The sequence below is a fragment of the Centroberyx affinis genome, unplaced genomic scaffold, assembly GCF_046629955.1.
Source record: "Centroberyx affinis isolate AG114_WGS23_722 - 3 ecotype Tasmania unplaced genomic scaffold, CSIRO-AGI_Caff_v1 ptg002343l_1, whole genome shotgun sequence".
Lineage (NCBI taxonomy): Eukaryota > Metazoa > Chordata > Actinopteri > Beryciformes > Berycidae > Centroberyx > Centroberyx affinis.
This window is the reverse complement of record NW_027280607.1, coordinates 145,741-160,436: the sequence shown is the minus strand read 5'-3', so window position 1 is coordinate 160,436 and position 14,696 is coordinate 145,741. Positions and strand designations below refer to the sequence as shown.

General features: G+C 41.6%; 1 protein-coding gene across 1 annotated transcript; it reads left to right on the top strand.

Moving 5' to 3' along the window:
- Window positions 1-1,670: 1,670 nt before the first annotated feature.
- On the top strand, window positions 1,671-13,485 carry cdhr5-rs (cadherin-related family member 5, related sequence). The gene is made up of 15 exons (XM_071533244.1): window positions 1,671-1,680; window positions 3,913-4,014; window positions 5,536-5,744; window positions 5,825-5,881; window positions 5,994-6,086; window positions 6,281-6,367; window positions 6,646-6,756; window positions 7,646-7,816; window positions 8,133-8,223; window positions 8,973-9,079; window positions 9,226-9,426; window positions 9,537-9,668; window positions 10,986-11,064; window positions 11,763-11,956; window positions 12,895-13,485. Exons 1-15 carry the CDS (start codon window positions 1,671-1,673, stop codon window positions 13,483-13,485), a joined length of 2,235 nt encoding a protein of 744 aa, XP_071389345.1.
- The last annotated feature ends 1,211 nt before the right edge of the window (window positions 13,486-14,696 follow it).

Sequence of the window (14,696 nt, the reverse complement as noted above, 5' to 3'; positions counted from 1 at the left end):
TGTCGGCTGCTGGCCTAGTTATCCTGTTCTGTAAATGCCCTCTAAGCTCTCTGTCCACACAGTGCAGGAGCTCTTAATGCTCTCACAACTCCACAACACACACGTTCCCGTAAACGCTCACACACATACCGGCACGCGCACACACACACAGGTCTCTCTGTCGTTCTCCCTTGCTGTGGGGGAAGCAGAGCGATAAATGCCATCTCTTCCAATCTGACAGGAGCTCCAGGGAGGGAAATATGTGGCGGAAACCGAGGGGCCTGAGCAGAGAGAGCATGAGGGGGAGTCCATGAGAGCAACGGACAAAACAGTCCATCTGTAGTGCAACAGCCAGGAGAGAGAGGGGTGAGTGCCCATGGGCAAGCTTGTGTAGCATGTGATGTGTGTGCCTAATTTGTGTCTGTGTGTGCGTGCAAACGTACGCATGTAGCTATGATCTCCGCTAGCACATGTGTGTGACCATATGAAAGTTCTCGACTGTGTGACTTCTGGAGCTTATTTCGCAGACTGCAGTCTTATTTACACAAACTTTTCTCAGAGGCAGAGCTGCTCTGGGGCAGAAATAATCTTATTGGTTGAGTTAAACGGGCATTAAGTAATTTATGACTTTTATTGACGTCTATCGGCGGCAAAGGAATTGCAGCAACATCGACAGGTCTCTAACGAGGAGGGGGGTGGGGGGTTCATTTTTTGGGACAGCAAAACCTCAATGGGCGGAGCCAGAACCACAGTTTTCTGGCAAACCTGAATGGCAAAGAAGGAAAATATACCTCAAAATATAAATAAAAATATAAATAGCAATGACTTATTTTTCATTCATTCACCATGGTATTCATGATCTTGGAGGTGGCTAGCTAACTAGCATACTTATAGCTATAGGCTAGTATGACTAGTTTGAACTTGGAAGGTCAGCTAGGCTTCATAATATTAGCTACCACTCTCTTACCCCTTGCCTTTTTCACTGGGCTTCAGTCTAACAAGTTCAAGTTCATTTATTTATATAGCCTTTATATAACTTTACAGAGAATGAACCTAAGCATAATAATAACCTTACTTAGCCAGAAAAACTCTGGTTCTTTGGCTCCGTCCATTAAGGTTTAACTCAACCAATGAGATTATTTCTGCCTCCAGTACAGCTTTGCCTCCAAATGTGTGCAAAAAAATCCCTCCAATCTGTGTTTATTTCACACATGAAATGATCTGATACTACTTCTAGAGCCACAGCACTAGCACTGGCCTCTGAGGTTTGGGCAGAGCAGCATCCAGTGCAATTTTCTCACTGTGATATGACTTTGACTGACAGGCTGGTCGATATGAGAAGCAACCTCCATTATCACCTCCTAAACTGTTGACTGGCCAGACCTCTAAGGGGCCACCATTAGCATACTAATTATTTTTAGAGTGAATAAACTAAGCTAGAAAATGCTGTACTTACCTTTTATTATGCTAGGAATGCATTTTTGTTTGTCCAAACTAACATTGCACAGAGGGCACGTTTGGACAGCGACAGGAGAATATCTCTTTTATTCTTTCTAATTCTTTTTGGCAGTTGCTCATTTAATTGCTTTGGAGAGTCATTGTTTAAGCGCCTGGGGCCTCATTGCCTAGTAATTGCTTTGTCCATTTATCAAACGTGTGGTAATGAGTCTATTTAACTGTAATCTACGGGTATGGGGGAAGGTAGGTTGCCTAGAGAGTCAGCCCAGTAGTAAACCCTGTCCAGTCAAAACTTTTAACACACACGCATCTTAAGGGATCTATCAAAATTTTAGCTCCAGAAAACAACATGCCTCGTAAAAACAGATACTTTCCAGTGAGTTAGACAGATACACTTGTGTGTGTGCCCAACTAATGAATGCTCACGAGGTAGTTATGACACACACACACACACAAAGAAGGAACAGACATCTGTTGGTAGCAGGTGTGTAAGTGGGTTGGGATATTGGACAATATTCAGTAGGCCAATCCCTTTCTAAGCTCCCTGTGTGACAGAGACCTGCGTCCTATTGTGTATTAGTATTTCACAGTAATTAATGCTGTAATCCAGAGATTGGCTGGGAGAGCTGCACCTATCGCCGTCATGGCATGACTTGCAGAGCTTCATGACAGGCAGCACAACATGCAGTGCTCACATTGTCTGAGTCTTGCTGCAGCCCTCCCAGAATTAGCAAATTAATTTATAATTTAGTGGTTAGTATCTATGCAGTCACTTCTATGCTACAGTGAATCTCTGTTCTTTTCAAGACACGCTGAGATAATGGTGCAGCAGTTTTAATTATTTTTTATTGCATTGAATCAACTTAAAGTAACCCATGCTCCTTGGTGAAGACGCACAACCTGCATCACCATGACCAAGCAGAACCTGGTGGATCTCTAATTAATAGATTATGTACTTAAACTACCACTATGAGACTGAAGGAGGCTTAAGGCTTTTTGTCAAGTGGTGTATTTCACTTTAGACTTGAATGATGTACAGGTTCAATGTCAACCCAAAATGTTCACAATATAACTTTATGGCAGGGTAAAAATTAATTAAAACAGCTTTGGAAACTGTTCTGAACTGATATCAGAACGATATTTAGGCCCTGACATCACATGCAGGTAGCAGCTATGGACATCTACAGCCTTCGTATCAACATCTAGTCAACTTCGATGTGCTTGCTGGGTGGGTAAAGGCCAACATGCCAACATGTATGTATGAGGTTTGAGTGCATATAAATGTACTTGGAGATAGAGGGGGAAAAAGCATGAAAGATCGATGTTATAAAAAGATGTCATGAAAATCCAGAAATGGCGGTGTGACAGTACTACCATTTTGTGAAGACTGTACTGACCGTACTCACACACAGACACGTTTTCTGTTTTGTGTGAAAAATATTGATCAGGTCACTGAGAACTCTCACTGCACATTTCATTTACTCTGCTGCCAGTTCTGGCTCCTTTCACCGGCTTTTCCTGCTAGGCTGGGGGTAAAAAAAAAACATAATTTCATCTAATCTAGAGTTGTTCTTTCTGAATACGACATTGTAATGAAACTCTGTGAACAAACCGGTAGAAAGAAACACTGCAGCGCTGTACTATTAAGCTTCAAGCAAAACAAAACATGGGTAGATTATTGGTTGAACAAAATAAGCAGACATGGCCTACAGGGGTTTTAGAACAGGTCAGAGGTATAATGAGTCATGAATAGACAGAGTCTGCTTTTTGTTTTTGGTGTGAGACACCAAAGTCTAGGGGAGAGAGAGGACAAAGGTGGATTGGAGGGTATTAGAAAAAAAAAAGCTCTCGGACAGTGTGTGGGGTTGCAACAGAGAAGAGCGTCCCATTACCACTGAATGAGACACCCTAGATTCACCCTATTTTCCCAAATGTTATTCTGGTGTCAGGTATGGACACTTCTCCACCCACAGAAAGTGACAAATTGAAACTTAACTCCAAAATACAAACTGTCTCCTAAACAGCAGTGAGCAGTGCTCCGTCCAGAGAAAGCTGGACTCACCAACGTTAGATCTTTTCCTCTCTTGTCTCTTTGGTTTCCTTTGGTATAAAGCATCACAGACCGGCCGGTTGGTAAACATGAGTGTGCTGTTTGCAGTTTACTGACATCACCTTACAGGATTTCTAGGTACTGAAGTTCAAATTTTCCAGAAAGTTACCTCTCACTGCCGTTTGGAGCCCGCCAACGGGCAAAGTTGCCTCATGCAGCTTTAAATGTGGTGTAAAGTGTTGCTTAATCTACTAACAAAAATCTATATTAGTTATTTTTATAATCTCTTTTGCTATTTCAGCTGTGATGACCTTAGCTCCTGATACAATCAAAATCTTGATGAAAAAATGTTATTTTGTGGTGAAAACGATGTTGGTAAAGTATTGACACTGGGTTAAACTGGTGCTTATTTCTCTGGTTGTCAGGCAGGGCTGGAGGAGGCGGCGGAGGACAGGCGAAGATGCTGAGCGCGTGGAAGCTGCTCTTCTGGCAGTTGGCAGTCAAATTATCCTACCATATCGTTACAGGTAGGTCAGACATCGATTGGGGGGGGGGGTTGGGGTTCTGGTGGCTCACTGGGATAGCTCAAAGTAGTTCTCAAAGTGGGATCCAGGGACCCCCATGGGTCCTTGAGGATGTTCCAGAGGGTCCCCAGCAAAATGAGGAATAGATTGGCTTCATGAAAATTAATTCAACTGAAATTATCCAAATTAGAGAATGTATAAGAATCTAATCATAATTTTCACTCTCACCATTATTATCTCCCCACGTACAATTTAGATAGCTCGACAATTCAGTAATAAATCAACATAAAAAAATCTTCCCATATGGGTCCCTGGGACAAAATCTCCTCAAATGGGGGTATGTGGCCCTAAAGTGAGTCTATTTGGGGCTGTGAGACACACAGGGATGAAGTGGAGGGTAAACCAACATAAATTCAGTTTATTCATAGCTTTAGGCTGACATAAATTGTAATGATTTAAATTCATAGTATACATCACAGTAAATTGCATCAGACTGAAGGAAGTTGTATGAAGATAGGGTCTTTTAAGGGGGAAAAAAAAGCATAAACCAATACTTCGGAAAATATAGCTGACTTCTATTAATTTATATATAAAAAAATTACAGACTAATGAATGCTGTAAGTAAATAGAGGGCTCAAAACTACTCAGTTAATAGAAAAAACAGAATATGTCTATAATGGGGACACAGCCTGTAAAAGGAAATAAATTAAGAGCTATATGACCCTGTTAGCCCAAATAGTTTGAGTTTTGAGCCCTCTATTTACATAGAGCATTCATTAGTCGGTAATTTTTTTTATTTGTGTGCATCTTCATTTATTAATCTGGTTTGTATAGCTCTTTTTATATAGTCTCTTGCTATATGTTTCCAGTCTTGGGCATTCAGTTTTATATTTATTACTTTTCAGCTTGTGACACCAGTCAATGTTTTTTCTGATTATTGTGGTCACACCTCCTTCATTAGGAGAGGTCGTATCTGGGCGGTTCATTCACAGATGGATCCTATTATGCAATTATGTATTCTCTTTTCTGGTTGGTGTTTGAAACTCACCTGTCTATATAAATTGCCATTTCTGCTGTTTTGATTACGCTGATGATGGCTTCTAGCAGAAACGAGTTTGTTTTTTGCCCATAATAAATAAGAAGACTATTGTTCTGTGAGTGCCGGTGTTCTGTTTGTTTTGATCCTTGCCACAACCGTGCACCCGATACAGTGTTTAAGATTTGGAGCTGTGCGCACTGCTACTTTTCACTATATGTAGGTCATAGTTTACCCTCCTCTTTATTTACCACTACATCACTGTACATGCAACATAGTGATTTTGAGTCTGCCGTACAGCCTTTGTTGCAAGTCATCCTCTTTCTCTCTCCCATTTTTACGGGCACTCTCCACTCTCTGTTATCTATCCAATAAATCAGAAATGCCTTGGAAATGTATATCTAGAAAAACAAATCCTGGGGGCTTCATGAAAGTCATGGTTTATCGATATCTGTTGATGTCATGGACCTCACTGGTTTGTTCCCCAGCCAGCCTGTGCCTGGGTGGGTCAGACATCTTTGCGACCGTCAGAGAGAACAGCCCGACGGGACAGTTCATAGCAAACCTCAGCATCACTGGGGACCCAGGGGCCAACACCATTCGCCTGTGCCTCACTGGAGAAAACGCCGACTGGTTCTACTTAGAGGGCCGAACCATCCGACTAAACTCCTCCTCTTCACGAGCTCTGGATCGAGAGGTACAACCTCCCTAAATGTTAATAAAACCGGCAAACTTTTACTCAACTTTTCATTAATCCAATCTACTTTGGTCTTAAAGGTTCAGGGAGCTATTCTTATGGCAGAATTGACGTGTTATGAAGATGACATAATACAGGTACGATGTAAACTACTGCAGCATGTTTGCAACCAGTACATCAAAGTGCCATTGACAACAAAAGGAAATACTATTGCCCTCAGCACAAAATTAAAGCTATTTCTTTCCTCAGAGTAAGTACAGGATCATGGTTGAGATTCTGAATGAAAATGACAACAAACCGCGATTCCTGGAGGAGACAATCCAGCCATTTTACATCAATGAGGTATAAAATGTAGGCTTAGTGGCAGAGAATAACCTTATAGCTATTCAGGTTAGAAATATCTGGCCTGTGTAATGATGTTATACTAAGTCTGTCCATTCTGTTGTTATTACCATTACTGAAGTTAGCAACACAAATTCACTCATCTCGCTTTCAAATAATGAATTACACATAATGAATGTTTCCTCTCTCTCCAGCTTGCAGCAGTGAACTCTGTTGTCTTCACTGTCAAGGCAATTGATGCGGACGGAGACATTATTAGCTACACCATCAACAAATCATCGGTATAATGTAGCTTACTCACACAAAGTAAAATGAATTTAAGTGACACCCTTTAAGCCTCCGAAAGCTTTAACCATATGGCTTCAAGTGATATTAGAGTGTTTTGTTTATATAAGAAAATTAGTGACTACATTGTAACAGCTTAACCAATATGAACTAGTCAGCTGAACCCAACAAAAAGCCCCAAGCTAGAATACACTGTATTTCTATTCTGGAATCTATTCATTTGAATTTCTCGTGCCTTTGTTTATCCTATGAATCATGCTACTGATCTACTAAGCCTAACGCCAGCTACTTCAGGATAGATTTGCCAAACAGCGGGAATGTGGTACTGGACAAGCCGTTGGACTATGAGACCAAAACCCAACTGCAGCTGGTCATCTATGCCACGGTAATACATGTTAATCCCTTTTTCATTAATCAACAGGAAGGCTTTGAGGCAAGAGGACAATAATTAAAGCCAAAGGGTATTACTGTGCCACTGCCTGCCTCGTAATCTAATAGCATTAAATCCAACAACTGTTCACAAGATGGTTAGACTGGGCCTAAAAAATACAAACAACAGCGTGACATAATCATTCAAAGATTAAAAAATTACTGTTATATGACTGTTACATATATTTTAGTTGCTTCCAGAGGAGGCCAGTGTGTTTGCTGACATCTATTGCTTTAATTATTACAAACTAGAGGAAGACAGACGTGGTATGTTGGATCATTGATTGACTTCCATGTCTAATCTTGTATCCTAAACGGGTAACGAGAAAAAGAGCCACGCTCACCTACAAAGCTCAGTACCTTCTTGGGAATAGCATGACACTGATGAAGGCCTACTGGCAAAACATCTGTCTTATCTTCTGCTCTCCGCTGAATGAATAAAGAAGGAATATGCAACCTTGTGAGTGTGGACCATAATATCTGTGTCGGTTGGTCATTTTGCACCAGTTCTGAGCGCAAGTGACTTACTAATCTTACTTGGATATTCAAGTTAACATCATTCAAGTCAACAGTTATCTCTTGCTGCCAATTGGAGCCACCAACGAGCCTCGAAGTTGCCTAGTGCAGCCCTAATCCTTGACAAAGGTTAATTCGAGCTGAAACACAGTCAGTCAGCTTTAACTTTTCAGATTGCCAATGTAAAATAAAGGCATTTCATTCTATCACAACAGTGCCTCTTTGGATTCTATTAATACATTCTTTCTGCCATGGACATTTCTGGTGTCAAGTACTACTCTCAAATCTTTGGTCTCATCTATTGCTTTATATCATGATGTGTGATACAGGAAGCCAACACCAGGGAGAAGTACAACACGTCCGCCACCTTGACTGTCCACATCAAGGATGGAGACGACCAGTACCCGCATTTCCTTCCCTGCACACCGGCCTCTCCAGACGAGATCCTCCCTGTTTGCACCAACCCCGTCTACACAACCAACATCACAGAGAAAGACCAGGTTGACATGGTGTTTTCTTAAAGTAAAAACCCATCCTAAAACACATACACATGCCTTGCATTTCTGGGCCCAATTTGGAGTTTGATGTTGTATTTTTCTCTTCATTGGATGGAGTTTGATAGCAGAAACTTTTTCAGTTATCTAAAACATCAACGGTAAACGTCAGGTTTGGTGTTAGTCCGTCAAAATCAAAGAGGCTTCTTTCTAGAGCTACCATTTTGCACCGATTTTTCCTTTAATCATGGCACAATCTGCAGTTAAAGAGTTTGAGAACCACTGGTCAATCCTCAGATGCAGCAACTCCTTTCTGTTTCAGGACATGATTCTTGATTTTTTTCCTGGTCCAATACATGCAGTGGACGGTGACAGAAGCCTTGACACTCCCCTGAACTACACAATTCTCTCAGGTGAGGAGTACCAGCCCATTTCAATCCATTTGACATTGGACTACAATTGGACATCCTGATATGAAAGAATCGCAGAGAGCATCTTTGTTGTATAAGTCAAAATTGGTACCAAGATGCTTTAGGAAATCCTTTCATCAAGAATCCTTGAAAACTTGGTGTTAAAAAGGTTAACATTACGTTCATTACTATATCATTGTCAAATTATTTGCGATACCTTAATTTAATTACAGTAAACAAATGAGCCCATGGTTGAACCCTCTGTCTCACACCAGTGGTATTGTTAGTGTTACTGTTTCTCAAAATTGAGACACATTTCTCATAAACGCTGCTGCTTCCTGTGGCAAAGAGGATGTTGCTACTTGTCCCCCTCCCCCTCCTTGGCGTTGCTCCGTGTCCATTTGTTTTTTCTTTGGCTTTACTGAAGAGTATAAACATGTTAGAAGTGATTTTTCCATCAGCCTTTCACTCCTTCCACCATCTCCCACTACCAGAAACTCTGAAAGCTTTAGCTCTGGTAGAACAGTACCCTCTTCCCGTTTTTGTACTATAAAGCAGCCCAGCAGATTTCCTTCCAAATTCAACCCAGTGCCACACAATGCAAAATTCAGTAGAGGCTGCCAATCTTAACAGTGATGGTCTAATTTGTAATTATACTAATGTCTCAAAATGAATATGGGAATGATTTATTTTACTTTAATATAAATAGTATTTGAGTGTTTACCTACAAGTATGTATATCTGACAAAGCAGGTGCTGACCATGGCAGATTTGTGATTGACAACCAGGCAGGAGAGATCACATTAACCAGGCCTGTGGAAAACAGACAACTGACACCCACATTCAGACTGCACATCATGGTATGTTTCACCTTTCATGGCTGTTTCACAAATATATTCTTTAATTACATGTTTCCAACAAAGAAAGATCAAACATGTTCAACAAAGAGATCAAAGTAACATTGATCTCTTTGTTGCACATCTACCATACTATCCACCACCTACAGGCATCTCAGCTGAACGATCCAATGAAGTACAGTGTGACAACGGCGTTGGTAAGAGTGCTAGCCGAGAACAGCTTCCCTCCTTTCTTCAACAGAACTATCTACAAGGGCTTTGTCATCCAGAGCTCCAGTCCTGCCACCATCATCTCCACCTATGGGAACCAAGTGCTCCTCATCCAGGCCATAGACACGGACTTCAGAGATGTAAGACTAGATATGAAGAGCTCTACATATCTGTTGTAATCCTTAGAAGAAAAATGACAAACTATTAGAGAAATGTCTCCTGTCTCATTACACCACCTCCTCATTTTTAGGAGGTTAACCCAAATATCCACTACTCCCTCCACCCCCTGTCGGCCAGTGAAGGCCTGTACCGCATCACCCAGGAGGGGGTTCTGATCGCTAGGACCGACCGCCTACGAGCCTTTGACAGGCACATCCTTGAGGTATTACTTCTACTACTTCTACTGGTACCACTACTACTACTACTACTGGTATTACTACTACTGCCACTATGACTACTACTGACACTACTACTGGTATTACTATAAACAGTAACAGATTAGCAGTAGAAGTCACAGATCCCTGAGGCAATCCGCAGATTAAATATGTAACTGCAGTTAGGCATGTGGAACAAGGGCCTGTTCCCTGCTTATGTATACTTAGGGGTAAGATCTAGACCTACAGCTTCTTGTTGGATATAAATTGATAGTGTCTGATACTGTCTATGTTTTTGTAATATGTGGTTATGTTCCCTTGTTTTTTTTGTGTATTCAAACTGCTTGCTGCAAAACTAATTGCTCCATTGGGTATAATAAAGATTAATAATTTACTACTACTACTACTACTGCTGCTGCTGCTGCTGCTGCTGCTGCTGCTGCTGCTGCTACTACTACTAATAATAATAATAATAAATTAATAAAATACCTTTAAGTGCACTTATTTAACAAAGTTACAAAGTGCTTTACTATGAAATAAATAATAAACTAGATGCCAATAAATAATGAACAATCAGAACTATGAACATACTGTACATATCTGCAACTCTGAAATATAGTGCTTAAATATAGTCGTACACATAATCACAGTAAATAAAGGCTTCATGGGCATTATGGCTTTTTATACAACAGTTGCTGAGGCATGTAAGGTCTGAAAGGTATTTTCAGATTAGTGTGTACATCAAGTGCGTACATAAGAGTAATAACAAAGAATGCATCACTTTTCACTAAATAGCTCAATGCTTGCATGGTAACTAATGACACACAACTTGCCATGCTTAATGGGAATTATCAGTGCAGATGGAATGCATGTTTGAAAAATCTGATTTCTTGGCTGAAATAACCTGTTGTATAAAGGGGCAATTAACTACCACTACTCTCTACATAATCAAAATGGGAAAAGACAGGGAATAAGTGATTTAACAAAGGCTGCTGGTCTAATCCTCTGGCCACTATTCCTGAAGTGTATGGCTGTCTTGGGCCACTTAGTTGTCTCCGAGTAAGACAGTTGTGTGTAGCACGATCCCAGCAGGATGGGCTTACTGTGGGATTACAACTAAAAGCATCACAGTTTGAATCCGCATCGCTAAAGTCCATTTGACTGAGTCTTTACTATGAATTAGGAATAGCCTGCTGTGATAGAATCTTCATCTTGCAAGGATAAAACGTGGAAGGAATCATTTGAAAAATCGATTAATGAATTAACAAAATAAACCAAATGAAAAACCTGATTATTAATGTTCTGAATATAACATGATCCTGCAGGTGGTTGCCAGGGATGAGGAATCAGGTGAAGTGGCAACAGCTTCAGTGGACATTGAGGTGCTACAGAGAGGCCAACCAGGTGAGCAGAAAGCATCACAAGCATCATAACGATAAAGGAAGCCATGAGGAAGAGGAAAGTCTATTGTTGGCTCACACATGCTAGCTTGCATGCACGTGTGCGTACACACACACACACACACACACACACACACACATTTTAAGCTCTTTGACATGTAATGAAAGTCTTCGGACAGGAACAACAAAAGGAGCAGATTACAACAACTTAATCCCCTTTGGGAGGGTCAGTGGAGTATAATGCTGTGGCAGTGCAGCGGCACTGAATGTGATGCGAGGACACCCAGAGGTCATCTGTACTAGTGGGCTTTGATTGACTATAGGCTAATCTGTCCAATTGAAGGAACATTAATCTGCTCCCTTAATGAGATAAGATCCATTATCTCCCACTCCATCCCTCGCTCAAAGCCAGGGGCTCTAGCCAATGACAACACGCAAACAGCCGGACGAAAACAGGATGAGAAGCGTTGATTAATATTGAAATGAACATTCCTGACAGCCCTATCTTTTCCTCTCATGAGAAGACTGAGACTGCATCAGGGAGATTCTGTATGGGTGCAGTCACATTACAGTGGGCAAATGGACAGATGAGTAGGTGACTGGATAGATACGTAACTAATGGAGAAGATGATTGCCCTCTGACATTAACCATTCTCCTCCATCTGTCTCTCTCTCTCTCTCTCTCTCTCTCTCTCTCTGCAGTTCCTCGAGGCCCGTTCACAGAGGAGCAGCTGTTTGGGGATATGGACACCAGGCTGGCTGGAGGGATCGCTGCCATGGTCCTGTTGCTGTTTGTGGCGGCATTGTTCCTGCTGCTTCGAATTGTCAGGAGAAGGAGAAGCAGTCGGGACCCGGCCGACCAAGGGGCTATTGCCCTGGGAAAGCATCCAAATGTGGTAAGGGCTGTGTAAACCATACAAACAATAATGCTTGACGATGACTGGGGTTTCAGCAATGAATAGGTCAGTAGCAAACAGTGTTGGCTGATTCACTGAAAGCAAAACCCCAAAAATCATACATGACTTGAATAATATTCATGGGATCAATGATAAGGATGCTGCAAGGCTTTGTTACATCCTGTTGTGAGGAAACTGTACAAAATCACCCTTTTGTTAAACAAGACAGCTAGAAAAGGTCACTTGCACAATCCTCATCACTACAATAGTACATGTGTTAATATCAGCATAAAACAAAAAAAACCAAACCGCAGTACTGGCAAAATGCAAAGTCATTGCAACTGTAATTTTATACTCCATGACCTCTGGACCCACCCTACTAAACTCACGGAACGTTCCAAGTGAAAAGAGCTTAAGAGTATAAGCTACTCTTTGCTCCCTTCCTCATCTTTACTCTCTCCATCCCTGCATGTTTCTTTTACTAATGCTGCTTATGTAGAGCTTAAAGTGCTATAAGATGGTGAGTTCTCCTCCATGCTTCTCTAAGACGTTTGCTGTGATGGTTGTAACAGTGTGTACTTCCTGTGGCGTGCATGTGCTGCACTTCCATTGCGTAATTATGTTAATTGAAGTGCTATTGTGGTGCTCTGTGATGTTGTGGTTCTGTGTTAGTTTTGCCCAAGAGGTAAATACACTCATCGACTTCATTTACCGTATAGCATCCTCAGTCTGTGGTGAATATATAAGATCCAGCTATGTGTTGGGGAATTGTGAACGTTTTACTTTGATGTCCATACAATGTGCATACTCCAAAAAAACTGAGATCAACGTAAAGACACACAAGCAATCAGTGGAACATGGCAAAAAGCAATCAAACCAAACAACAAAACACTCTAGTTCCACTGCCCCCTAAATGCCCCTCTTTCCGTAATCGACAGGTGAATTCGAGTCAACCCGAGTACTTGATGGAGGAGATGTCCTACAACAACGAAGCATTCACCGGTGAATACGAACCCCCTCGTTCAGGAAGCCTCCATGGCAGACAGGGGGTCTACACCAGGAAGCAGTCACTTCCCCCCTCCTTCCCCAACAGCGAACAAGAAAGCAGCTCCGGGCCTCTTAGTGATTTGCTGCGTGTTCCAGCAAAGTCAGCGCCCCAGCCCCGAGACTTCACACCATCCCTCCAGTACAAAGGCCAAATGCCTGTTGCGGCCAGCAGCACAGGGGCTGCAGTGAAGGACAAAATGCTGGAGAGTGTGAAAGAGGAAACACAGATTGGAACAGAGTGCTTCCCCACTGTTAAAGAGGGGCTACATTCAGTGCTGGGGCGGACAGAGGTTTTATCAACAGATGTTGGTGCAATGGTTCAAGGTGATGGCAAAGGGAGACTAAATATAGTGAAGTTTCAGGGCATGAAAGGAAACCAAAAAAGAGAAGCCAAAGACACAAAACGGGATGTGGAGAACCCTTACAGCTCTATGCATGCCGTGATCTGTGTATCTGATGATGACACAAGCTCAGAGGATTAACTTTGGGAAAGTTGCCGCAGCAGCCAGCCAGGAAAGAAAAAATAAACCTGAAATGGCTCCCAGCAAAAAAAGCCTCTGTGAATTCAATATCCAAAGAGTGGCCAACCCTTTGAAACAAACAACTGAGGGAATTAAGCTGATACCTGACAAATTATTCACTGCGATTCCTCAACAGTAACATTCTAAAACACTTAAGCCATTAAAAACAGTCTTCATTTTTGGACATTACACATGGAACAGAAACTTGTGTCTTCTATGACAGCCTAAATGGTTGGCCTTACAATACAAACTAAGCCAGTGCAAGAAAAATACCTTTGACTTGTGATAAACATTCAGATCATTGGGAAAACGTATTAAGAACGTATAATTTTTCTGTGCAGTTATTTTGTGACATCAACATTGTTTGTCATGCGAACATATAAGATTATTGCCATCTTAACTGACCTCCCAAGAAATGTTTGCTTTACAATTTGCAATCTTGCAAAAGCATATTGTAAGTCCTGTACATATGTAAATAAATTTGTTTTGTGTAAAATAAGAAGTTGAAATTGTGGTTATCAATAACTCAAGGCAATTATTTTTTGAGCATTATGTCTTACTTGTGAGACGGGTGACTTGGTGATGAGCATAAATGAAAGCTACAAGAATATGGACTGATCAGTAGGCTTTAATTGACCTTCATAATAACACTTCCTTCATCACACATGCTGTATGCCTTGGGGCTGAGCGCTGGTCAGGTTGACTTCCACAAGCCTGAATGACTGAATCAGCAAAGCTACAAGTAGAATAACCTCCTTCATGACTGCCAGCAGTGGGCTGAGAACGTCCCTGACAGCCACGGACAAACTGAGAAGCAACCTAGCCAGAGGCTTGGTGATTACTTCACTCAGCGCCCTCGCCAGAGGAGCAAACAGCTGCTCTCCAAGCATCACAAAAAGTCCCACTAGCAACACCTGCATGTAGACAGGTAGAGACAGGTGAACTGAAAACATTCCTCAAGGTGGAGAAAACATAGCGCTATCTTTGAAATATAAAGTGCCACTTGGTATCGAGGCTTTGCAGTTAGGTCACCAATCTCCTATCAAACATGGCTAGGTCATGGAAGTCTATCATGGAGGTCCAGTTAACTGGCTGGGCACTTAATAGCTAAATATATAACGAATGGGCAGGAAAAAGATACATTATATTCATTAACATTATAAGTAAAAGGG